This window comes from Oncorhynchus mykiss, chromosome 12 (genome assembly GCF_057628025.1).
Source record: "Oncorhynchus mykiss isolate SJ-2025 chromosome 12, ASM5762802v1, whole genome shotgun sequence".
In the NCBI taxonomy this organism is placed as follows: Eukaryota; Metazoa; Chordata; class Actinopteri; order Salmoniformes; family Salmonidae; genus Oncorhynchus; species Oncorhynchus mykiss.
In genome coordinates this window covers 32,012,278-32,037,500 of record NC_143033.1, presented here as the reverse complement: position 1 = coordinate 32,037,500, position 25,223 = coordinate 32,012,278, and the positions used below count along the sequence as shown (strand labels likewise).

The window sequence follows — 25,223 nt, the reverse complement described above, 5'->3', positions numbered from 1 at the left end:
AAGGTGAACCAGTGCCTTGACAAGAAGAGGATGAAACAGACAAGCCCTTCTAGGAGATATTGAAATATGCTCACATTCAATTACTAATTTAAAACTGCTCAAAAGAGAGAGTGCTTCTGAAGGACAGAAACAATGGTACAAACAGCTCACAGTCACTCTGGTAAGGTCTAACTACCCCACTCACCAGTTGAATTGGTTGTAGTCATTGTGGGCCTCCAACCAGAAGTAAGCCCAGAAGAGGAGCAGGGAGAAGGTGCTGCACAAGATGATGAACCATGCACACTCCCACTGGTGAACACACAACAGACAAGAAGAAGACATTTGTGACTCGTTTCAGGAAATTAGGCATATGTCACACGTCACTACTTCACAGGTGAGTCATTTGAACATCAAAATGTTTTTTGGGGGGCACAAATGCCTTCTGGAACAAGTGAACTTTCAAGTTCCTTAATAACAAACTTGTATTCCATCCGTAAATACAAATACAATTGCTAAATGACAAGCCTAGCTGGTTTAGCCTTGGAAAACTATTTCCATTCTTCGTTATAGCCTAATGTTAGCTACTGTAGCTAACATTGAACCGGGTTGGTTAGCTTTAGGTTCCTGCAGATTTATATTACAGCTATGACAATGTTTGTAATGGTTGGTAGTAGTATGAGTTGGGATAATGCCGCTTCATTGTTTAGTTGGCTACATGTATAAGCAAGAGACTACATGTCTAAACAAAACACTTCGCCAGATAATTACATGACCCATCAAGATAGCCAGGTGCCCGGGGGTGATTACGGCCATCTATTGTATTTCATGAACATGTGTACAAGTCTAGAGAATAGTGATTCATCCACTTAACTAGATGTGGCTGGGGAGTGGTTATAGCATTTATTTCACATGACCCATCAATTTAGACAAGTGTGTCAGGTAAGCATAATCTAATAATTCAAAAATATTTATAAAATATTTTTTATCTGGACACTTTCTGTTTTTGATATTGTTACTATGCAAGTAACCATTTCACTGTACTGTTTACACCTTCTGTATCCGGTGCATGTGACAAATCAACTTTTTATTTCATTTGATATAGTGTGTTTACCAGAGACGGTAATGTGAAGAACAACATGACCTGCACCAAAGTCAGATTAGGATATAGGCCAAGGACTAGATCAAGTGTTTTTTTTTTACCTTGAGTTTTCCTTATTGTAGGCTAATACTTTTACCACTTTTAGTCTTAAAATCTTTGGTTGTTCACTAAACTAATCACTCTGTTTAGCAAATGGCCTCACAAGTGAATCGTTAAAGAGATGGGTGGGGCTAAGGGTTAAGAAGGTGTGAACGATGCTGAATGGATTCTCCAGGAGGTAAACCAAAACATTAAAGGGCCATTTTTTGGATTCTCCAGAAGGTATACCAAAACATTAAAGGGCCATTTTTTGGATTCTCCAGAAGGTATACCAAAACATTCAAGGGCCATTTTTAAAAGAAAAATGACTTTCCCATTGTTCTCCAACTGCAGTGTGTTTTACAATTTTTTAGCTCTTAGTCTCTACTTTTATCCAGTGTAAAAAAACACAATTTCAAATTCTGCTACATAAGACCGAATCGAGGCGATCGGTCACATTTATATTCTATAACACTTTTAACATAACATTACACAACTTTAAGCTTAAACAATCACACAAAGGCAAAAAGTCCTAAGAGTAAAAACAATTCTACAACACCTGACCTCTTAAATAAAAATACATTTTCCCCTTGATTGCTAACAGAACATTAACCTTTTGTCTGTCCTCTGGTTTGACTTATAGAGTGAAAGTATAGGAGAAGGTTTGGACAGATTACCAGGCACTTCCCCCAAAGTAATGAACTGGATTGAGGGGGATAAGACAGGTCAGGGGCCCATGCAGCAGGGCACAACGTTGCGGAAGAGCAAATTTCCCAAGGATTATAAAGAATATGGTATCATGTCAGCGCTATTCATGACATCTCTTTCTGCAAAGTTCTACAACGATTGCCTACTGAACGTGGCCCAGGTCAGACCACAGCCAGTTGGAGTTGACCAGTGATCAGTTTTACACCTCATGCTGGCCATACTAGTGCTGCATCTCCTCCACATCTCCTCTAGTCTATTATTAGAGGTGTGTAGATGTTTGGTTAGAGTGGAATACCACATTAACACTTCACACTGCACTCAGAGGAAAGATAAGAAACCTGATCAGAGAGGTCTCACCTTCTGCAGGTTAGAGTTAATGCACAGGGGAGAATGGGAGAGTAGAGGGCTGCTGTTTTAATGAATTCTGGTTTCTGAGGTAACCACCACACTACTTGAGACATTCAATTACCTTGTCCTGCACAATACTTTACAGCCTTGACTTGACTGTGTGTGTATGTGTATGTGTATGTGTGTGTGTGTGTGTGTGTGTGTGTGTGTGTGTGTGTGTGTGTGTGTGTGTGTGTGTGTGTGTGTGTGTGTGTGTGTGTAAGCAGTAAAGTTAGACCCTAGACCTAATGCGACTAAGGTAATAGAGGTAATACAAAGTGACAGTGGGGCAGGGGCTCTGACAAAGTCAGGTTGTAGTATTTAATTGGTCAACTTACAGTGAGCTGAAAGTGCATAGGTGTAGGACTACAGCCACAGTCACATGGTGAATCTCACATTCACTCAAGAACAGTCGGAGGAATCTCTCCAAAGCAGGTTTGGGGTGAAATTAATTTCCGATGCCGTTAATTCAGGAAGTTAGCTAGTGTTAGGAGAGAACCAAGGAGAAGGATATTTTGTACACATTTAGCAGACAACACATTACAGTGGGTGACTCATTCATTGTCACCAAGCTGATGACGTCTAATCCTGACGTACTTCCAATCCCATTACATCCTCCTCCAGAGCACAGTAGCATATGGGCACCCAGACGGTGTCTGGCCATCCTTCTCCTTCCCTCTCTAACGTCTTCACAGCCTGCTAATTATAACCCTAATAGGCAGTGCTGATCTACCACACTGTTACATCTACTGAGAAAAACACTGATTAATCACCATAAATGCGCTTAATCAGACAACCAGTATGACTGGTTGCCATTACCGGCAAACCTTCTCAGACATACAGTTCACATCTCGCTTCTGTATTATAAAGTACACACACACACAAGTTATCCTATGGATTTTTCAATATCAGGTGTGTGGCACTACATGGAAATATGTACATAAAAAATAAGGTGCAATACTACAATGCGAATATTGATGCTTTGTGCCTCAATAATAACTTGCAACGTATGATTGAGCTATGGATCATAAAATGACCTCCAGCTGGAATTCCCTCCTCACTCCTGCTCAGCATGGGCTGCTTCATGGTGTGCTAGTGTTGAGCGAAAGTATTTCTAGGTCATTTATTACAAAGTTCTCTATTGGCTGGAAGAGCATGAAAGAGCTAATCTGTTTCTGAGAAATACCAGCCTACCACAAAGTACCAGCAAGCAATGATATACAAACACAGGAGGATCAACTCAGGACTGGGAATCACAGCAGTACGATCTCAAAGGCCAAGTCAATATCAGAATGAACTCTAATAATAAGACTGAGATAAATAAGTATTGTTAGAGAGTTGCATTTAGTCTGAGTATACCAGAGACACACTAGAGTTTGCATACCGCCCAACAGATCCACGGATGACGCAATTGCCATTGCACTGCACACTGCCCTATCCCACCTGGACAAGAGAAATACCTATGTAAGAAAGCTGCTCATCGACCACTGCTCAGCCTTCAACACCATAGTTCCCTCCAAGCTCATCACTAAGCTCAGGGCTCTTGATCTGAACCCCTCCCTGTGTAACTGGGTCCTGGACTTCCTGACGGGCTGACCCTAAGTGGTGAAAGTAGGCAACAACACCTCTGCCACGCTGATCCTCAACACGGAGGCCTCACAGGGGTGGAAGCTCAGCACCTCTGTGGGGCAATTGCAACGTCTGCAATGGCAGGGCTCCTCAGAGAGTGGTGTGGTCAGCCCAAGGCATCGTCGGTGGCACGCTGCCTGCCCAACAGGACATCTACAGTACCCGGTGTCATAGGAAGGCCAAGAAAATCATCAAGGACCCCAGCCACCCGAGCCACAGCCTGTTCACTCCGCTACCATCTAAAAAGGCGGAGACAGTACAGGTGCATCAAAGCTGGGACCGAGAAACTGATAAATAGCTTCTATCTCCAGGCCTTCAGACAGTCACCACTAGCCGACCTCCGGCCAGTACCCTGCCCTGAACCTCAATTAATGTCACTAGCCGTTACCACCTGATACTCTAAGCTGCACCTAAGAGAACACTGGTTATTTCAATAATGTTTACGTAATGTTTTACCCAATTTATATTAATATACAGTATTCTAGTCATGGCTCATCTATATAACTACTGTAATACAAACCTTTAATATTCACTTTGTTCTAAATTAACCTATTAAAACTCACGGACGATTAGTAAAGCTTATTAAACCGAGTTTATATCCGGTGTCCTGTGTGAATTTAAGTGTGCTCTCTCTAATTCTCCTTTTCTCTCTTTCTTTCTTTCTCTCTCTCGGAGGACCTGAGCCCTAGGACCATGCCTCAGGACTACCTGGCATGATGACTCCTTGCTGTCCCCAGTCCAACTGGCCGTGCTGCTGCTCCAGTTTCAACTGTTCTGCCTGCGGCTATGGAACCCTGACCTGTTCACCGGACGTGCTACCTGTCCCAGACCTGCTGGTTTCAACTCTCTAGAGACAGCAGGAGCGGTAGAAATACTCTTAATGATCGGCTATGAAAAGCCAACTGACATTTACTCCTGAGGTGCTGACTTGTTGCACCCTCAACAACTACTGTGATTATTATTATTTGACCATGCCGGTCATTTATGAACATTTTAACATCTTGGCCATGTACTGTTATAATCTCCACCCGGCACAGCCAGAAGAGGACTGGCCACGCCTCATAGCCTGGTTCCTCTCTAGGTTTCTTCCTAGGTTTTGGCCTTTCTAGGGAGTTTTTCCTAGCCACCGTGCTTCTACACCTGCATTGCTTGCTTTTTGGGGTTTTAGGCTGGGTTTCTGTACAGCACTTTGAGATATCAGCTAATGTAAGGGAGGGCTATATAAATACATTTGATTTGATTTGATTCCCCCATTGGGTCATACAGCTGCATAAGACAAAGACATATTTCCACCAGTGGTAATATATATACCCCAAATTGGGTGGAGTCTCCTCTCTTAACATTACATCTTTATTACTAGGCAGGAAATTAAGTGATGCGGGCCACAAACTGTTCCTTCTCCCTTAAGGCGACCTGATCTCAACCCCCTTCCTCACTTCTCCACAGCTCCCCACCATTATCAGTGAATGCAATCATGTGATTGCCTCTCCTCTACTCAGCACATCCCAAAGCCCCCTGGATCCTATCCAACCTTCCTTGAACCCACCATAAACATTCCTCCTACAGATAACAATTAACTTCTGGTGAATAAACCAGACTACGGCACTACTCATGTCTCTAGTATATCTGATGATTAACAACATTTAAAAAGTTTAGAAATCCGAACCCATCAACATACTTTCCATACTGTCTATACACACACACTTTCCATACGGTCCATATTCACATACACTACATGGCCAAAAGTATATGGACACCTGCTCGTTGAACATCTCATTCCAAAATCATGAGCATTCATTTGGAGTTGGTCAACCCTTTGCTGCTATAACAGCTTCCAGTCTTCAGGGAAGGCTTTCCACTAGATGTTGGAACATTTCTGCGGGGACTTGCTTCCATTCAGCCACAAGATCATTAGTGAGGTCGGGAACTGATGTTGGGCGATGAGACCTGGCTCGCAGTCCGCGTTCCAATTCATCCCAAAGGTGTTCAACTTGGATTGATGTCAGGTCTCTGTGCAAGCCAGTCAAGTTCTTCCACACTGATCTCGACAAACAATTTCTGTATGGACCTTGCTGAAACAGGAAAGGGCCTACCAAAACTGTTACCACAAAGTTGGAAGCACAGAATCGTCCAGAATGTAATTGAGTAATGTAGCGTTAAAATTTCCCTTGACTGGAACTAATGGTCCTAGCCCGAACCATGAAAAACAGCCCCAGACCATTATTCATCTTCCACCAAACTTTAAAGTAGGCAGTATTTATTGGGGAAGGTAGCGTTCTGCTGGCATCTGCCAAATTCAGATTCGTCGGTCAGACGGCCAGATAGTGAAGCTGTCATGCCCTGGCCTTAGTATTTTGTGTTTTCTTTATTATTTTGGTCAGGCCAGGGTGTGACATGGGTATTTATGTGGTGTGTTTTGTCTAGGGGTTTTTTGTAGGTTATGGGATTGTGGTTTAGTGAAGTAGTCTAGGTAAGTCTATGGTTGCCTTGAGTGGTTCTCAATCAGAGGCAGGTGTTTATCGTTGTCTCTGATTGGGTACCATATTTAGGCAGCCATATTATTTGAGTGTTTCGTGGGTGATTGTTCCTGTCTCTGTGTTTGTTGCACCAGATAGGCTCAGTCACTTTGGTTTTTTCTTTTCACTTGTTTTGGAAGAGAAGAGAACGAGCGCCATTCTCCTTGCGGAGATGGTGCTAAATACATCAACACGGTCGGTCCCTGGGATTGGGCTGGCTAACACGATTAGGTTTGCTTGGAAGGAAAAGGAGATGGAGCCTTTAGGACGGGAATCTTTTGGAAGGATAATATTGATGGGGATTCTAAAGCTGACGGTGAAGGACGTGTTTTGTTTCCAAGGCAACTCGTTGGAGGGAGCATACGACGTGGCACTATATACAGAGGCAAAACACGATGATATCCTGAGAAGGGCAAGAGCAGTGGGAGGTGAGAGGCCGATGTGCCACTACGAAATAACAAGCCTGGCGAAGAATAATTTTAGGGTTGTAACTGTCAACATTTACAACCCTTACGTTAAGGACGAAGAGGTGAGGGCTTTTCTGGGGAGATATATGGATAACGTCTCCTCAGCAAGGCACCTCAAAGACTCCCTTGGGTTTTGGAATGGGAGGAGAGGTTTCCAGGCCCTCCTCAGAGAGGACCCAAAGGGACATGGTGGCTACCTCCATCCTCCTGCTATGTTCTCCCTAGGGGCTGACAGGGGGACGTTGTTTTATGCACGTCAGCCCCCATTTTGCAGACGCTGTATGGCCTACGGTCACATATTCGCCTCATGCAGTACAAGAAAATGCAGATTTTGTGCATCTGAGGATCATGAGGCGAGGGATTGTGACAAGCCTAAGACGTGCCATGGGTGTGGCTCGTCAGCACACCTGTGGCGGGGGTGCCCGGCCCGTCAGCGGTCATATGCGTCTGCGGCTGGGGGGGGAGCAGGGGCGGGGGATGGGGGAAGAAGAGGAGGGGAAGGAAGCATGCCTCATGATCAGAGTACAGGTCCAGAGGGGAAGGCCACAAGGAAGGAGGAGGAGCAAGAAGCGGCGGAAGGAAGAGAGAAGGAAACGGAAGGCACGGGAGTAGGAGAACCAGGAAAAGCGGCGGAATACGGCAACCGAGTGGAGGAGCATGAGAGAGAAGAAAGCGATGGAGGAGTGGTGGAGAAGGAGACGGTGGAAGAGCAAGTGGACTGGGGGGAATGTGCCCTGGTGGAAGAGATGAGGGGTATGGTGGAGGAGCTGGCGGGGGGGGGGGGGGGGGGGGGTTGGTATCTCTCCACTGCCGTCATCACCAAAGAAGAGAATGAAGAGGAGGGAGCGATTGGCCGACAGTGAGAGGGAGGGGATGGCCAAGAGAGTGATGGGGGTGGGAGAAACCTCTGGGTTGCTGCTGGTTTCCACAGGCTCTCAATATCTGTTGGGTGGGGACACACCTAACAGGACTCAGGACTGGGTACAGGAGGAGGTGGGGAGTTTTTTGTTTGGGGACTCAGCCTCCCCGAATTTTTTCCAATCCAGCTGCAGCACTGGGGAGGGGGAGGATTGTGGGGGTAGACCCAGGGTGCAGGGCACCCCGGAGCCAAACACTATTCCTGCATCCTGGGTTGGTGAGATGGAGGAAGAGGGGGGGATGTTGGGAGTACAGATGGTGTCATCACCGGTAGATATGGAGCAGGGGAGCATCGGGTGAGTCTCCTGTTTTTGTTTTTTTCTGTCTGGGTTTAGAATTTGAGTGTATTACATGTTTTTATTTTATTCTTTCATGGGGTCTGATTTTACTTTTGTTAGTTTAAATGTAAGGGGTTTAAGGGATTGTGTTAAGAGGAGGGCGGTTTTTAGTTATTTGGAAGTTGTGGGGTTTGATTTTTGTTTTTTACAGGAGGTTCACCTGAGGGATGGAGGGGATGTTAATAGGTTTAAGAGGGAGTGGGACAAGGGGGAGTCGGTTTGGGGTGTTGGGGGGGTGCACTCATCGGGGGTAGGGATTTTGTGTGGGCACAGGGAGGTTAAAGTGGAGGATTCTTTTGTGGTAATGCAGGGGAGGGTTATAGGGGTGGATGTCACGATAAGGGATTGTAATTTTAGATTAGTGGTGGTGTATGGACCACAGGTGGTGGCAGACAGGAGGGAGATGGTGGACTGTCTGACACCCCTGTGTGTCACAAATAGGAAATTAGTGATAGGGGGGATTTTAATACAGATTTAGGAAGAGGGGGGATAGCAGTGCAGGCGCCATTGCCAGGCTAATGGCTTGCCATGGTCTGGTAGATGGTGGTCTGCACACTACTCCGAAAATGGACGGTCCTACATGGCGCAACTCCAGGGGGGTTGAGCGGAGGCTCGACTATATTTTCGTACCCAGGTCTTTGGGTAAGTTGTCTGGGTGGCTGTTGCCTGTTTTCTTTTCGGATCACGACGGGGTGCTACTGCAGGTGGGGTCGCCAGTCTGCCTCTTTGGTAGGGGGTACTGGAAGCTAGATCGGGATGTGCTGGAGGAGCAGGCTTTTGTTGACGGGTTTTATGGTTTCTTTTGGAGACTTGAGGGTCTCCGGTCCATGTGCGAGGGGGTGTTAGAGTGGTGGGAATTAGTTAAGGTGAGGATTAGGGCTTTTATAATAGGGTATTGCAAGAGGAAAAAAAAGGGAGGAGAGGAGGGAGGTGGATCGTATCCAAAGGTTAATTGAACTCGAGTACGAGGCAGGCAACCTCGGCGGGTCGTTTGACTGGGAGAGATCCGCAACCCTAAAGGCGCAGCTCAGGGAGTTGCAGGAGCGGAAGGCTCAAGCTTTCCTGGAGCATGCGCATAGTGGCTTTCTAGAACACAATGAAACTTGTTCTGCAATGTTCTTTAAGTCCGTTAGGGCCAGACAGAGTAGGAAGGTAATGCATGGCGTTAGTGAAGAAAATGGTAGTATAGTTAGAGAACCAGAGGATATGGTCAGGGTGACAACTGATCATTTCCAAGGTTTATTTAAGGAAAGGGAAATAGATGTAGAGCAGGGAAATGTGTTTTTAGAACACTTGTCCAGGCGGTTGCCGGAGGACATTAGAGAAGTGATGGAGGCCCAGATCTCACTTGAAGAGGTTAGAAGAGGTTGAGAGCGCTCTTAGGAGGATGGGAAAAGGGAAGGTGCCTGGGATAGATGGGCTGCCGGCTGAGTTTTATCTCAAGTTTTGGGGTATACTTGGACCAGTGGTCCTCGAAGTCTTGAAGGCCATCCTTGAGACGGGGGTCCCGGGGGGATCAATGGCTGTTGGTGTGCTGTCACTTTTATATAAGAAGGGGGAAGTAACAGACCTTGGCAACTGGCGGCCGTTGACCATGCTGTGTGTAGATTACAAGCTACTTGCAAAGGTTTTAGCAGACCGGTTGCGCACAGCCCTTCCCTACGTCGTCCATGAGGATCAGACGTGCGGGGTAGAGGGCCGCTCTATTAGATGGAACCTACAGTTAATCAGGGACTCCATCGCTTGGGTTGAAGATAGAGGGCTGCCTTTAACCTGTTAGAGCTCTAGGGGCGCTATTTCATTTTTGGATAAAAAACGTTCCCGTTTTAAGCGCAATATTTTGTCACGAAAAGATGCTCGACTATGCATATTCTTGACAGTTTTGGAAAGAAAACACTCTGAAGTTTCAGAATCTGCAAAGATTTTGTCTGTAAGTGCCCCAGAACTCATTCTACAGGCGAAACCAAGATGATGCATCACCCAGGAATTAGCAGAATTTCTGAAGCTCTGTTTTCCATTCTCTCCTTATATGGCTGTGATTGCGCAACGAATGAGCCTACACTTTCTGTCGTTCGCCCAAGGTCTTAGCAGCATTGTGACGTATTTGTAGGCATATCATTGGAAGATTGACCATAAGAGACTACATTTTCCAAGTGTCCGCCTGGTGTCCTGCGTCGAATTCGGTGCGCAATTGCCAGCTGCTTCTACTTTACCATTTGATTCAGGGGAGAAAGCATGTGTCCAAGAACGATGTATCAATGAAGAGATATGTGAAAAACACCTTGATGATTGATTCTAAACAACGTTTGCCATGTTTTCAGTCGATATTATGGAGTTAATTTGGAAAAAAGTTCGCGTTTTGAGGACTGAATTTTCTGATTTTTTTTGGTAGCCAAATGTGATGTATAAAAGGAGCTATTTCTAATACACAAGGAATCTTTTTGGAAAAACTGAGCATCTGCTATCTAACTGAGAGTATCCTCATTGAAAACATCAGAAGTTCTTCAAAGGTAAATGATTTTATTTGAAGGCTTTTATGTTTTTGTTAATGTTGCGTGCTGGATGCTAACGCTAATGCTAACGCTAAATGCTAACGCGAAATGCTAATGCTAGCTAGCTACTTTTACACAAATGATTGTTTTCCTATGGTTGAGAAGCATATTTTGAAAATCTGAGATGACAGTGTTGTTTACAAAAGGCTAAGCTTGAGAGATGGCATATTTATTTCATTTCATTTGCGATTTTCATAAATAGTTAACGTTGTGTTATGCTAATGAGCTTGCTGATAGATTTACACAATCCTGGATACAGGGGTTTTTTCATAGCTAAACGTGACGCAGAAAACGGAGCGATTTGTCCTAAACAAATAATCTTTCAGGAAAAACTGAACATTTGCTATCTGAGAGTCTCCTCATTGAAAACATCTGAAGTTCTTCAAAGGTAAATTATTTTATTTGAATGCTTTTCTGTTTTTTGTGTAAATGTTGCCAGCTGAATGCTAATGCTAAATGCTACGTTAGCCATCAATACTGTTACACAAATGCTTGTTTTGCAATGGTTGAGAAGCATATTTTGAAAATCTGAGATGACAGTGTTGTTAACAAAAGGCTAAGCTTGAGAGCTAGCATATTTATTTCATTTCATTTGCGATTTTCATGAATAGTTAACGTTGCGTTATGGTAATGAGCTTGAGTCTGTATTCACGATCCCGGATCCGGGATGGGGAGATCAGAAAGGTTAATGGTAGCAGCGCTAGATCAGGCGAAAGCCTTTGATCGCGTGAATAGATCATTTTTATTCAGAGTGTTAGGTCGATTAGGATTTGGGGAGAAGTTCATAGGATGGATTCGTACATTATATGTCGGAGCGGGGTGCCGAGTTAGTGTAAATAGTCACTTGGGTGACGTTTTTGACCTCTCGTCTGGGGTCAGGCAGGGGTGCCCACTCTCGGCTCTCCTCTTCGTTCTGTACATGGAGCCTCTGGGGGCTGCCATTAGGGCAGACACAGGGGTGGAAGGCTTGTTGATCCCTGGAAGTGGTGGGCTGCGTGTTAAGATGACGCAGTACGCCGACGACACTTCCTTGCTGCTGTGCAAGGACTCGTGCCTGACAAGGTCCCTTGCCATCTTTGGGGATTTCACCCGAGCGTCAGGAGCAGTTCTGAACCATGCAAAGTCTTCCGTCAAGTTTTTCGGAAGATGGCGCGGTAGAACGGATGTGCCCGGGGGGTTATCTCTCTGTGAGGGGGCCCTGAGGATTCTCGGGGTCCATTTTGAGACCTCCGGCTCAGCGACGCTAAACTGGAACATGCGTATCGCAGTGGTACAGAGGAAGCTAGCAATGTGGAAGGCTAGGTATTTGTATTTTATGGGCAAAGTCCTGGTTCTAAAGGTGGATGTGTTGCCGTCTCTTTTGTATTTGGCGTACATCTACCCATTGCCGGCTAGTCTGAGGAGGCCTCTAGTGAGGCTTGTGTTTCAGTTCATGTGGAGTGGCAGGTGCGAGTGGGTCGCCAGGGCACGCATGCTTTGTCCCATCGGGGAGGGAGGTAGGGGGGTACCACATTTCCCCCTCAAGCTGGACGCAATTTTTGTTTCTTTCTTGTTAACGGAGCTTGCTCATCCAGTGATACACCCGTCCGGTTACCTCCTGCGGGTGTTCTTCTCGTATCAGGCGAGAAGCGTAATGGTGTGGTCTAACACGGGTCCTCGGGCGGAACAGCTGCCGTGGCACTTTGGTCATGCGGCCAAGTGGCTGCGTGAGCACCCTGAGTTTGAAGTTGCCCGAGTAGGTTTAGATCACAGGCACCTGTACGAGGAGGTCAGAAAGGCAGGGAGTCCGGCGCCTGTAGTGGGCATCTCGGAAGTGGTCTGGGAGGGAGTGCAGGCGCGGGGTCTGGACAACAGGCTCAAGGACCTGAATTGGTTGAGCCTCCATAAGTGCTTGCCGGTACGTTCCATTATGTACCGGTATAGTTTGGTGCAATCCCCCACCTGTCCAAGATCTTCTTGTGGCAGGAAGGAGACTGTGCGCCATGTCTTTTGGGACTGTGCCTTTGCCGGAGTAGTATGGGCTAGGGCACGGGTGTTGTTAGGTTTGGTAAGGGGGGATTTTGTATTGACGTGGGCCAGGTTAGAGAGAGGTGTAGGGAGAGCGATAGGGACAGGTTTCTGCTCTGGCTTCTCATGAGTCTTTTTAAACGGGGGCTGTGGGAAACCAGGCAGAACATGGTGAAGACAGGGAGAGATTGGGGGGTGGAAGGGATAGTGAGGAGGGTGGAAGGAGATTTGAGGGGGAGGATGAAGAGGGAGGAGAGGAAGTGGGGGCAGCATGCTGCCCGGGAGAGGTGGAAGGGGGGTTTAGGGCTGGGTGTCATTTAGATTTGTAAGGGGATAGATTAGGGATGGGTAGATAGGGAAAGGTAGTTTGTAGGATGACGGGGAGGGAAGATGCTCCCCTGAGGTTTTGTTTGGGGTTTTTGTTTTGTTTAAATTAAAATACCACTATTTGAGTTTGTATGAAAATTATGAGTTGTAAAGCATGAATGGTATTGATGATAATAAATTATTTTTATAAAGAAAAAGATAGGCTCAGTCATTAGTTTTTTTCTTTTCACTTGTTTTGGAAGAGAAGAGAACGAGCGCCATTCTCCTTGCGGAGATGGTGCTAAATACATCAACACGGTCGGTCCCTGGGATTGGGCTGGCTAACACGATTAGGTTTGCTTGGAAGGAAAAGGAGATGGAGCCTTTAGGACGGGAATCTTTTGGAAGGATAATATTGATGGGGATTCTAAAGCTGACGGTGAAGGACGTGATTTGTTTCCAAGGCAACTCGTTGGAGGGAGCATACGACGTGGCACTATATACAGAGGCAAAACACGATGATATCCTGAGAAGGGCAAGAGCAGTGGGAGGTGAGAGGCCGATGTGCCACTACGAAATAACAAGCCTGGCGAAGAATAATTTTAGGGTTGTAACTGTCAACATTTACAACCCTTACGTTAAGGACGAAGAGGTGAGGGCTTTTCTGGGGAGATATATGGATAACGTCTCCTCAGCAAGGCACCTCAAAGACTCCCTTGGGTTTTGGAATGGGAGGAGAGGTTTCCAGGCCCTCCTCAGAGAGGACCCAAAGGGACATGGTGGCTACCTCCGTCCTCCTGCTATGTTCTCCCTAGGGGCTGACAGGGGGACGTTGTTTTATGCACGTCAGCCCCCATTTTGCAGACGCTGTATGGCCTACGGTCACATATTCGCCTCATGCAGTACAAGAAAATGCAGATTTTGTGCATCTGAGGATCATGAGGCGAGGGATTGTGACAAGCCTAAGACGTGCCATGGGTGTGGCTCGTCAGCACACCAGTGGCGGGGGTGCCCGGCCCGTCAGCGGTCATATGCGTCTGCGGCTGGGGGGGGAGCAGGGGCGGGGGATGGGGGAAGAAGAGGAGGGGAAGGAAGCACGCCTCATGATCAGAGTACAGGTCCAGAGGGGAAGGCCACAAGGAAGGAGGAGGAGCAAGAAGCGGCGGAAGGAAGAGAGAAGGAAACGGAAGGCACGGGAGTAGGAGAACCAGGAAAAGCGGCGGAAGACGGCAACCGAGTGGAGGAGCATGAGAGAGAAGAAAGCGATGGAGGAGTGGTGGAGAAGGAGACGGTGGAAGAGCAAGTGGACTGGGAGGAATGTGCCCTGGTGGAAGAGATGAGGGGTATGGTGGAGGAGCTGGCGGGGGGGGTTGGTATCTCTCCACTGCCGTCATCACCAAAGAAGAGAATGAAGAGGAGGGAGCGATTGGCCGACAGTGAGAGGGAGGGGATGGCCAAGAGAGTGATGGGGGTGGGAGAAACCTCTGGGTTGCTGCTGGTTTCCACAGGCTCTCAATATCTGTTGGGTGGGGACACACCTAACAGGACTCAGGACTGGGTACAGGAGGAGGTGGGGAGTTTTTTGTTTGGGGACTCAGCCTCCCCAAATTTTTTCCAATCCAGCTGCAGCACTGGGGAGGGGGAGGATTGTGGGGGTAGACCCAGGGTGCAGGGCACCCCGGAGCCAAACACTATTCCTGCATCCTGGGTTGGTGAGATGGAGGAAGAGGGGGGGATGTTGGGAGTACAGATGGTGTCATCACCGGTAGATATGGAGCAGGGGAGCATCGGGTGAGTCTCCTGTTTTTGTTTTTTTCTGTCTGGGTTTAGAATTTGAGTGTATTACATGTTTTTATTTTATTCTTTCATGGGGTCTGATTTTACTTTTGTTAGTTTAAATGTAAGGGGTTTAAGGGATTGTGTTAAGAGGAGGGCGGTTTTTAGTTATTTGGAAGTTGTGGGGTTTGATTTTTGTTTTTTACAGGAGGTTCACCTGAGGGATGGAGGGGATGTTAATAGGTTTAAGAGGGAGTGGGACAAGGGGGAGTCGGTTTGGGGTGTTGGGGGGGTGCACTCATCGGGGGTAGGGATTTTGTGTGGGCACAGGGAGGTTAAAGTGGAGGATTCTTTTGTGGTAATGCAAGGGAGGGTTATAGGGGTGGATGTCACGATAAGGGATTGTAATTTTAGATTAGTGGTGGTGTATGGACCACAGGTGGTGGCAGACAGGAGGGAGATGGTGGACTGACACCCCTGTGTGTCACAAATAGGAAATTAGTGATAGGGGGGATTTTAATACAGATTTAGGAAGAGGGGGGGATAGCAGTGCAGGCGCCATTGCCAGGCTAATGGCTTGCCATGGTCTGGTAGATGGTGGTCTGCACACTACTCCGAAAATGGACGGTCCTACATGGCGCAACTCCAGGGGGGTTGAGCGGAGGCTCGACTATATTTTCGTACCCAGGTCTTTGGGTAAGTTGTCTGGGTGGCTGTTGCCTGTTTTCTTTTCGGATCACGACGGGGTGCTCCTGCAGGTGGGGTCGCCAGTCTGCCTCTTTGGTAGGGGGTACTGGAAGCTAGATCGGGATGTGCTGGAGGAGCAGGCTTTTGTTGACGGGTTTTATGGTTTCTTTTGGAGGCTTGAGGGTCTCCGGTCCATGTGCGAGGGGGTGTTAGAGTGGTGGGAATTAGTTAAGGTGAGGATTAGGGCTTTTATAATAGGGTATTGCAAGAGGAAAAAAAGGGAGGAGAGGAGGGAGGTGGATCGTATCCAAAGGTTAATTGAACTCGAGTACGAGGCAGGCAACCTCGGCGGGTCGTTTGACTGGGAGAGATCCGCAACCCTAAAGGCGCAGCTCAGGGAGTTGCAGGAGCGGAAGGCTCAAGCTTTCCTGGAGCATGCGCATAGTGGCTTTCTAGAACACAATGAAACTTGTTCTGCAATGTTCTTTAAGTCCGTTAGGGCCAGACAGAGTAGGAAGGTAATGCATGGCGTTAGGGAAGAAAATGGTAGTATAGTTAGAGAACCAGAGGATATGGTCAGGGTGACAACTGATCATTTCCAAGGTTTATTTAAGGAAAGGGAAATAGATGTAGAGCAGGGAAATGTGTTTTTAGAACACTTGTCCAGGCGGTTGCCGGAGGACATTAGAGAAGTGATGGAGGCCCAGATCTCACTAGAAGAGGTTGAGAGCGCTCTTAGGAGGATGGGAAAAGGGAAGGTGCCTGGGATAGATGGGCTGCCGGCTGAGTTTTATCTCAAGTTTTGGGGTATACTTGGACCAGTGGTCCTCGAAGTCTTGAAGGCCATCCTTGAGACGGGGGTCCCGGGGGGATCAATGGCTGTTGGTGTGCTGTCATTTTTATATAAGAAGGGGGAAGTAACAGACCTTGGCAACTGGCGGCCGTTGACCATGCTGTGTGTAGATTACAAGCTACTTGCAAAGGTTTTAGCAGACCGGTTGCGCACAGCCCTTCCCTACGTCGTCCATGAGGATCAGACGTGCGGGGTAGAGGGCCGCTCTATTAGATGGAACCTACAGTTAATCAGGGACTCCATCGCTTGGGTTGAAGATAGAGGGCTGCCTTTAATGGTAGCAGCGCTAGATCAGGCGAAAGCCTTTGATCGCGTGAATAGATCATTTTTATTCAGAGTGTTAGGTCGATTAGGATTTGGGGAGAAGTTCATAGGATGGATTCGTACATTATATGTCGGAGCGGGGTGCCGAGTTAGTGTAAATAGTCACTTGGGTGACGTTTTTGACCTCTCGTCTGGGGTCAGGCAGGGGTGCCCACTCTCGGCTCTCCTCTTCGTTCTGTACATGGAGCCTCTGGGGGCTGCCATTAGGGCAGACACAGGGGTGGAAGGCTTGTTGATCCCTGGAAGTGGTGGGCTGCGTGTTAAGATGACGCAGTACGCCGACGACACTTCCTTGCTGCTGTGCAAGGACTCGTGCCTGACAAGGTCCCTTGCCATCTTTGGGGATTTCACCCGAGCGTCAGGAGCAGTTCTGAACCATGCAAAGTCTTCCGTCAAGTTTTTCGGAAGATGGCGCGGTAGAATGGATGTGCCCGGGGGGTTATCTCTCTGTGAGGGGGCCCTGAGGATTCTCGGGGTCCATTTTGAGACCTCCGGCTCAGCGACGCTAAACTGGAACATGCGTATCGCAGTGGTACAGAGGAAGCTAGCAATGTGGAAGGCTAGGTATTTGTCTTTTATGGGCAAAGTCCTGGTTCTAAAGGTGGATGTGTTGCCGTCTCTTTTGTATTTGGCGTACATCTACCCATTGCCGGCTAGTCTGAGGAGGCCTCTAGTGAGGCTTGTGTTTCAGTTCATGTGGAGTGGCAGGTGCGAGTGGGTCGCCAGGGCACGCATGCTTTGTCCCATCGGGGAGGGAGGTAGGGGGGTACCACATTTCCCCCTCAAGCTGGACGCAATTTTTGTTTCTTTCTTGTTAACGGAGCTTGCTCATCCAGTGATACACCCGTCCGGTTACCTCCTGCGGGTGTTCTTCTCGTATCAGGCGAGAAGCGTAATGGTGTGGTCTAACACGGGTCCTCGGGCGGAACAGCTGCCGTGGCACTTTGGTCATGCGGCCAAGTGGCTGCGTGAGCACCCTGAGTTTGAAGTTGCCCGAGTAGGTTTAGATCACAGGCACCTGTACGAGGAGGTCAGAAAGGCAGGGAGTCCGGCGCCTGTAGTGGGCATCTCGGAAGTGGTCTGGGAGGGAGTGCAGGCGCGGGGTCTGGACAACAGGCTCAAGGACCTGAATTGGTTGAGCCTCCATAAGTGCTTGCCGGTACGTTCCATTATGTACCGGTATAGTTTGGTGCAATCCCCCACCTGTCCAAGATCTTCTTGTGGCAGGAAGGAGACTGTGCGCCATGTCTTTTGGGACTGTGCCTTTGCCGGAGTAGTATGGGCTAGGGCACGGGTGTTGTTAGGTTTGGTAAGGGGGGATTTTGTATTGACGTGGGCCAGGTTAGAGAGAGGTGTAGGGAGAGCGAGAGGGACGGATAGGGACAGGTTTCTGCTCTGGCTTCTCATGAGTCTCTTTAAACGGGGGCTGTGGGAAGCCAGGCAGAACATGGTGAAGACAGGGAGAGATTGGGGGGTGGAAGGGATAGTGAGGAGGGTGGAAGGAGATTTGAGGGGGAGGATGAAGAGGGAGGAGAGGAAGTGGGGGCAGCATGCTGCCCGGGAGAGGTGGAAGGGGGGTTTAGGGCTGGGTGTCATTTAGATTTGTAAGGGGATAGATTAGGGATGGGTAGATAGGAAAAGGTAGTTTGTAGGATGACGGGGAGGGAAGATGCTCCCCTGAGGTTTTGTTTGGGGTTTTTGTTTTGTTTAAATTAAAATACCACTATTTGAGTTTGTATGAAAATTATGAGTTGTAAAGAATGAATGGTATTGATGATAATAAATTATTTTTATTAAAAAAAAGATAGGCTCAGTCATTAGTTTTTTTCTTTTCACTTGTTTTGGAAGAGAAGAGAACGAGCGCCATTCTCCTTGCGGAGATGGTGCTAAATACATCAACACGGTCGGTCCCTGGGATTGGGCTGGCTAACACGATTAGGTTTGCTTGGAAGGAAAAGGAGATGGAGCCTTTAGGACGGGAATCTTTTGGAAGGATAATATTGATGGGGATTCTAAAGCTGACGGTGAAGGACGTGATTTGTTTCCAAGGCAACTCATTGGAGGGAGCATACGACGTGGCACTATATACAGAGGCAAAACACGATGATATCCTGAGAAGGGCAAGAGCAGTGGGAGGTGAGAGGCCGATGTGCCACTACGAAATAACAAGCCTGGCGAAGAATAATTTTAGGGTTGTAACTGTCAACATTTACAACCCTTACGTTAAGGACGAAGAGGTGAGGGCTTTTCTGGGGAGATATATGGATAACGTCTCCTCAGCAAGGCACCTCAAAGACTCCCTTGGGTTTTGGAATGGGAGGAGAGGTTTCCAGGCCCTCCTCAGAGAGGACCCAAAGGGACATGGTGGCTACCTCCGTCCTCCTGCTATGTTCTCCCTAGGGGCTGACAGGGGGACGTTGTTTTATGCACGTCAGCCCCCATTTTGCAGACGCTGTATGGCCTACGGTCACATATTCGCCTCATGCAGTACAAGAAAATGCAGATTTTGTGCATCTGAGGATCATGAGGCGAGGGATTGTGACAAGCCTAAGACGTGCCATGGGTGTGGCTCGTCAGCACACCTGTGGCGGGGGTGCCCGGCCCGTCAGCGGTCATATGCGTCTGCGGCTGGGGGGGGAGCAGGGGCGGGGGATGGGGGAAGAAGAGGAGGGGAAGGAAGCACGCCTCATGATCAGAGTACAGGTCCAGAGGGGAAGGCCACAAGGAAGGAGGAGGAGCAAGAAGCGGCGGAAGGAAGAGAGAAGGAAACGGAAGGCACGGGAGTAGGAGAACCAGGAAAAGCGGCGGAAGACGGCAACCGAGTGGAGGGGCATGAGAGAGAAGAAAGCGATGGAGGAGTGGTGGAGAAGGAGACGGTGGAAGAGCAAGTGGACTGGGAGGAATGTGCCCTGGTGGAAGAGATGAGGGGTATGGTGGAGGAGCTGGCGGGGGGGGGGGGGGGGGGGGTTGGTATCTCTCCACTGCCGTCATCACCAAAGAAGAGAATGAAGAGGAGGGAGCGATTGGTCGACAGTGAGAGGGAGGGGATGGCCAAGAGAGTGATGGGGGTGGGAGAAACCTCTGGGTTGCTGCTGGTTTCCACAGGCTCTCAATATCTGTTGGGTGGGGACACACCTAACAGGACTCAGGACTGGGTACAGGAGGAGGTGGGGAGTTTTTTGTTTGGGGACTCAGCCTCCCCGAATTTTTTCCAATCCAGCTGCAGCACTGGGGAGGGGGAGGATTGTGGGGGTAGACCCAGGGTGCAGGGCACCCCGGAGCCAAACACTATTCCTGCATCCTGGGTTGGTGAGATGGAGGAAGAGGGGGGGATGTTGGGAGTACAGATGGTGTCATCACCGGTAGATATGGAGCAGGGGAGCATCGGGTGAGTCTCCTGTTTTTGTTTTTTTCTGTCTGGGTTTAGAATTTGAGTGTATTACATGTTTTTATTTTATTCTTTCATGGGGTCTGATTTGACTTTTGTTAGTTTAAATGTAAGGGGTTTAAGGGATTGTGTTAAGAGGAGGGCGGTTTTTAGTTATTTGGAAGGTGTGGGGTTTGATTTTTGTTTTTTACAGGAGGTTCACCTGAGGGATGGAGGGGATGTTAATAGGTTTAAGAGGGAGTGGGACAAGGGGGTTTGGGGTGTTGGGGGGGTGCACTCATCGGGGGTAGGGATTTTGTGTGGGCACAGGGAGGTTAAAGTGGAGGATTCTTTTGTGGTAATGCAGGGGAGGGTTATAGGGGTGGATGTCACGATAAGGGATTGTAATTTTAGATTAGTGGTGGTGTATGGACCACAGGTGGTGGCAGACAGGAGGGAGATGGTGGACTGTCTGACACCCCTGTGTGTCACAAATAGGAAATTAGTGATAGGGGGGATTTTAATACAGATTTAGGAAGAGGGGGGATAGCAGCAGGAATGTGCCCTGGTGGAAGAGATGAGGGGTATGGTGGAGGAGCTGGCGGGGGGGGGGGGGGGGGGTTGGTATCTCTCCACTGCCGTCATCACCAAAGAAGAGAATGAAGAGGAGGGAGCGATTGGCCGACAGTGAGAGGGAGGGGATGGCCAAGAGAGTGATGGGGGTGGGAGAAACCTCTGGGTTGCTGCTGGTTTCCACAGGCTCTCAATATCTGTTGGGTGGGGACACACCTAACAGGACTCAGGACTGGGTACAGGAGGAGGTGGGGAGTTTTTTGTTTGGGGACTCAGCCTCCCCGAATTTTTTCCAATCCAGCTGCAGCACTGGGGAGGGGGAGGATTGTGGGGGTAGACCCAGGGTGCAGGGCACCCCGGAGCCAAACACTATTCCTGCATCCTGGGTTGGTGAGATGGAGGAAGAGGGGGGGATGTTGGGAGTACAGATGGTGTCATCACCGGTAGATATGGAGCAGGGGAGCATCGGGTGAGTCTTCTGTTTTTGTTTTTTTCTGTCTGGGTTTAGAATTTGAGTGTATTACATGTTTTTATTTTATTCTTTCATGGGGTCTGATTTGACTTTTGTTAGTTTAAATGTAAGGGGTTTAAGGGATTGTGTTAAGAGGAGGGCGGTTTTTAGTTATTTGGAAGGTGTGGGGTTTGATTTTTGTTTTTTACAGGAGGTTCACCTGAGGGATGGAGGGGATGTTAATAGGTTTAAGAGGGAGTGGGACAAGGGGGAGTCGGTTTGGGGTGTTGGGGGGGTGCACTCATCGGGGGTAGGGATTTTGTGTGGGCACAGGGAGGTTAAAGTGGAGGATTCTTTTGTGGTAATGCAGGGGAGGGTTATAGGGGTGGATGTCACGATAAGGGATTGTAATTTTAGATTAGTGGTGGTGTATGGACCACAGGTGGTGGCAGACAGGAGGGAGATGGTGGACTGTCTGACACCCCTGTGTGTCACAAATAGGAAATTAGTGATAGGGGGGATTTTAATACAGATTTAGGAAGAGGGGGGATAGCAGTGCAGGCGCCATTGCCAGGCTAATGGCTTGCCATGGTCTGGTAGATGGTGGTCTGCACACTACTCCGAAAATGGACGGTCCTACATGGCGCAACTCCAGGGGGGTTGAGCGGAGGCTCGACTATATTTTCGTACCCAGGTCTTTGGGTAAGTTGTCTGGGTGGCTGTTGCCTGTTTTCTTTTCGGATCACGACGGGGTGCTCCTGCAGGTGGGGTCGCCAGTCTGCCTCTTTGGTAGGGGGTACTGGAAGCTAGATCGGGATGTGCTGGAGGAGCAGGCTTTTGTTGACGGGTTTTATGGTTTCTTTTGGAGACTTGAGGGTCTCCGGTCCATGTGCGAGGGGGTGTTAGAGTGGTGGGAATTAGTTAAGGTGAGGATTAGGGCTTTTATAATAGGGTATTGCAAGAGGAAAAAAAAGGGAGGAGAGGAGGGAGGTGGATCGTATCCAAAGGTTAATTGAACTCGAGTACGAGGCAGGCAACCTCGGCGGGTCGTTTGACTGGGAGAGATCCGCAACCCTAAAGGCGCAGCTCAGGGAGTTGCAGGAGCGGAAGGCTCAAGCTTTCCTGGAGCATGCGCATAGTGGCTTTCTAGAACACAATGAAACTTGTTCTGCAATGTTCTTTAAGTCCGTTAGGGCCAGACAGAGTAGGAAGGTAATGCATGGCGTTAGTGAAGAAAATGGTAGTATAGTTAGAGAACCAGAGGATATGGTCAGGGTGACAACTGATCATTTCCAAGGTTTATTTAAGGAAAGGGAAATAGATGTAGAGCAGGGAAATGTGTTTTTAGAACACTTGTCCAGGCGGTTGCCGGAGGACATTAGAGAAGTGATGGAGGCCCAGATCTCACTTGAAGAGGTTAGAAGAGGTTGAGAGCGCTCTTAGGAGGATGGGAAAAGGGAAGGTGCCTGGGATAGATGGGCTGCCGGCTGAGTTTTATCTCAAGTTTTGGGGTATACTTGGACCAGTGGTCCTCGAAGTCTTGAAGGCCATCCTTGAGACGGGGGTCCCGGGGGGATCAATGGCTGTTGGTGTGCTGTCACTTTTATATAAGAAGGGGGAAGTAACAGACCTTGGCAACTGGCGGCCGTTGACCATGCTGTGTGTAGATTACAAGCTACTTGCAAAGGTTTTAGCAGACCGGTTGCGCACAGCCCTTCCCTACGTCGTCCATGAGGATCAGACGTGCGGGGTAGAGGGCCGCTCTATTAGATGGAACCTACAGTTAATCAGGGACTCCATCGCTTGGGTTGAAGATAGAGGGCTGCCTTTAATGGTAGCAGCGCTAGATCAGGCGAAAGCCTTTGATCGCGTGAATAGATCATTTTTATTCAGAGTGTTAGGTCGATTAGGATTTGGGGAGAAGTTCATAGGATGGATTCGTACATTATATGTCGGAGCGGGGTGCCGAGTTAGTGTAAATAGTCACTTGGGTGACGTTTTTGACCTCTCGTCTGGGGTCAGGCAGGGGTGCCCACTCTCGGCTCTCCTCTTCGTTCTGTACATGGAGCCTCTGGGGGCTGCCATTAGGGCAGACACAGGGGTGGAAGGCTTGTTGATCCCTGGAAGTGGTGGGCTGCGTGTTAAGATGACGCAGTACGCCGACGACACTTCCTTGCTGCTGTGCAAGGACTCGTGCCTGACAAGGTCCCTTGCCATCTTTGGGGATTTCACCCGAGCGTCAGGAGCAGTTCTGAACCATGCAAAGTCTTCCGTCAAGTTTTTCGGAAGATGGCGCGGTAGAATGGATGTGCCCGGGGGGTTATCTCTCTGTGAGGGGGCCCTGAGGATTCTCGGGGTCCATTTTGAGACCTCCGGCTCAGCGACGCTAAACTGGAACATGCGTATCGCAGTGGTACAGAGGAAGCTAGCAATGTGGAAGGCTAGGTATTTGTCTTTTATGGGCAAAGTCCTGGTTCTAAAGGTGGATGTGTTGCCGTCTCTTTTGTATTTGGCGTACATCTACCCATTGCCGGCTAGTCTGAGGAGGCCTCTAGTGAGGCTTGTGTTTCAGTTCATGTGGAGTGGCAGGTGCGAGTGGGTCGCCAGGGCACGCATGCTTTGTCCCATCGGGGCAGGCGCGGGGTCTGGACAACAGGCTCAAGGACCTGAATTGGTTGAGCCTCCATAAGTGCTTGCCGGTACGTTCCATCATGTACCGGTATAGTTTGGTGCAATCCCCCACCTGTCCAAGATCTTCTTGTGGCAGGGAGGAGACTGTGCGCCATGTCTTTTGGGACTGTGCCTTTGCCGGAGTAGTATGGGCTAGGGCACGGGTGTTGTTAGGTTTGGTAAGGGGGGATTTTGTATTGACGTGGGCCAGGTTAGAGAGAGGTGTAGGGAGAGCGAGAGGGACGGATAGGGACAGGTTTCTGCTCTGGCTTCTCATGAGTCTCTTTAAATGGGGGCTGTGGGAAGCCAGGCAGAACATGGTGAAGACAGGGAGAGATTGGGGGGTGGAAGGGATAGTGAGGAGGGTGGAAGGAGATTTGAGGGGGAGGATGAAGAGGGAGGAGAGGAAGTGGGGGCAGCATGCTGCCCGGGAGAGGTGGAAGGGGGGTTTAGGGCTGGGTGTCATTTAGATTTGTAAGGGGATAGATTAGGGACGGGGAGATAGGGAAAGGTAGTTTGTAGGATGACGGGGAGGGAAGATGCTCCCCTGAGGTTTTGTTTGGGGTTTTTGTTTTGTTTAAATTAAAATACCACTATTTGAGTTTGTATGGAAATTATGAGTTGTACAGAATGAATGGTATTGATGATAATAAATTATTTTTATAAAAAAAATTTTTAAAAGATAGGGCTGTTTTTTTTTTTTTCACGGTTCTTGTTTTTTTTTTTTGTATATTGTTCATTTATCATCTTCATTAAAGATGTATAAAGATAACTACGCTGCATTTTCGTCCTCCTCTCTTTCGACAGAAGAAAACCGTAACAGAAGCATGATTCATCACTCCAGCAAATGAGTTTCCACTGCTCCAGAGTCCAATGGCTGCGAGCTTTACACCCATCCAGCCAACGCTTGGTATTGCACATGGTGATCTTAGGCTTGCGTGCAGCTGCTCGGAAATGGAAACCCATTTCATAACGTTGCTTCCAGAGGCAGTTTGGAACTCGGTAGTGAGTGTTGCAACTGAGGACAGACGATTTTTACGCACTTCAGCTCTCGGTGGTCCTGTTCTGTGAGCTTGTGTGGCATACCACTTGGCGTCAGAGCCATTTTTACTCCCACACATTTCCACTTCACAATAACAGCACTTACCGTTCACCGGGGCAACTCTAGCTGGGCAGAAATTTGATAAGCTAACTTGTTGGAAAGGTGGCATCCTATGACAGTGCCACGTTGAAAGTCACTGAGCTCTTCAGTAAGGACATTCTAATGACAATGTTTTTGCTATGGAGATTGCATGGCTGTGTTCTATTTTATACACCTGGCAGCAACAGGTGTGCCCGAAATAGCCGACTCCACTAATTTGAAGGGGTGTCCATATACTTTTGTATATGTAGGGTATCAAGTTGTTTCAGATCTATACAAATTAATGTATGAATTCATTTGTATTTTCGTGTCAAATTACCAGTTGATAGCCCATCCCTTGACACAAACAAACATTACAATAATTATTCAATACAAAATAGCAAATAAGGTTATCCAA

General features: G+C 48.3%; 1 protein-coding gene across 2 annotated transcripts in view; it reads right to left on the bottom strand.

Moving 5' to 3' along the window:
- The window catches only part of LOC110537442 (glycerophosphodiester phosphodiesterase 2), a 69,154-nt gene that overhangs the window by 15,134 nt on the left and 28,797 nt on the right, over window positions 1–25,223 (bottom strand). For both annotated transcript variants that reach the window (XM_021623495.3, XM_036937394.2), the window contains exon 3: window positions 185–288. In XM_021623495.3, the coding sequence (XP_021479170.2) occupies window positions 185–288 (104 nt within the window). The remainder of the gene's footprint in view (window positions 1–184; window positions 289–25,223) is intronic.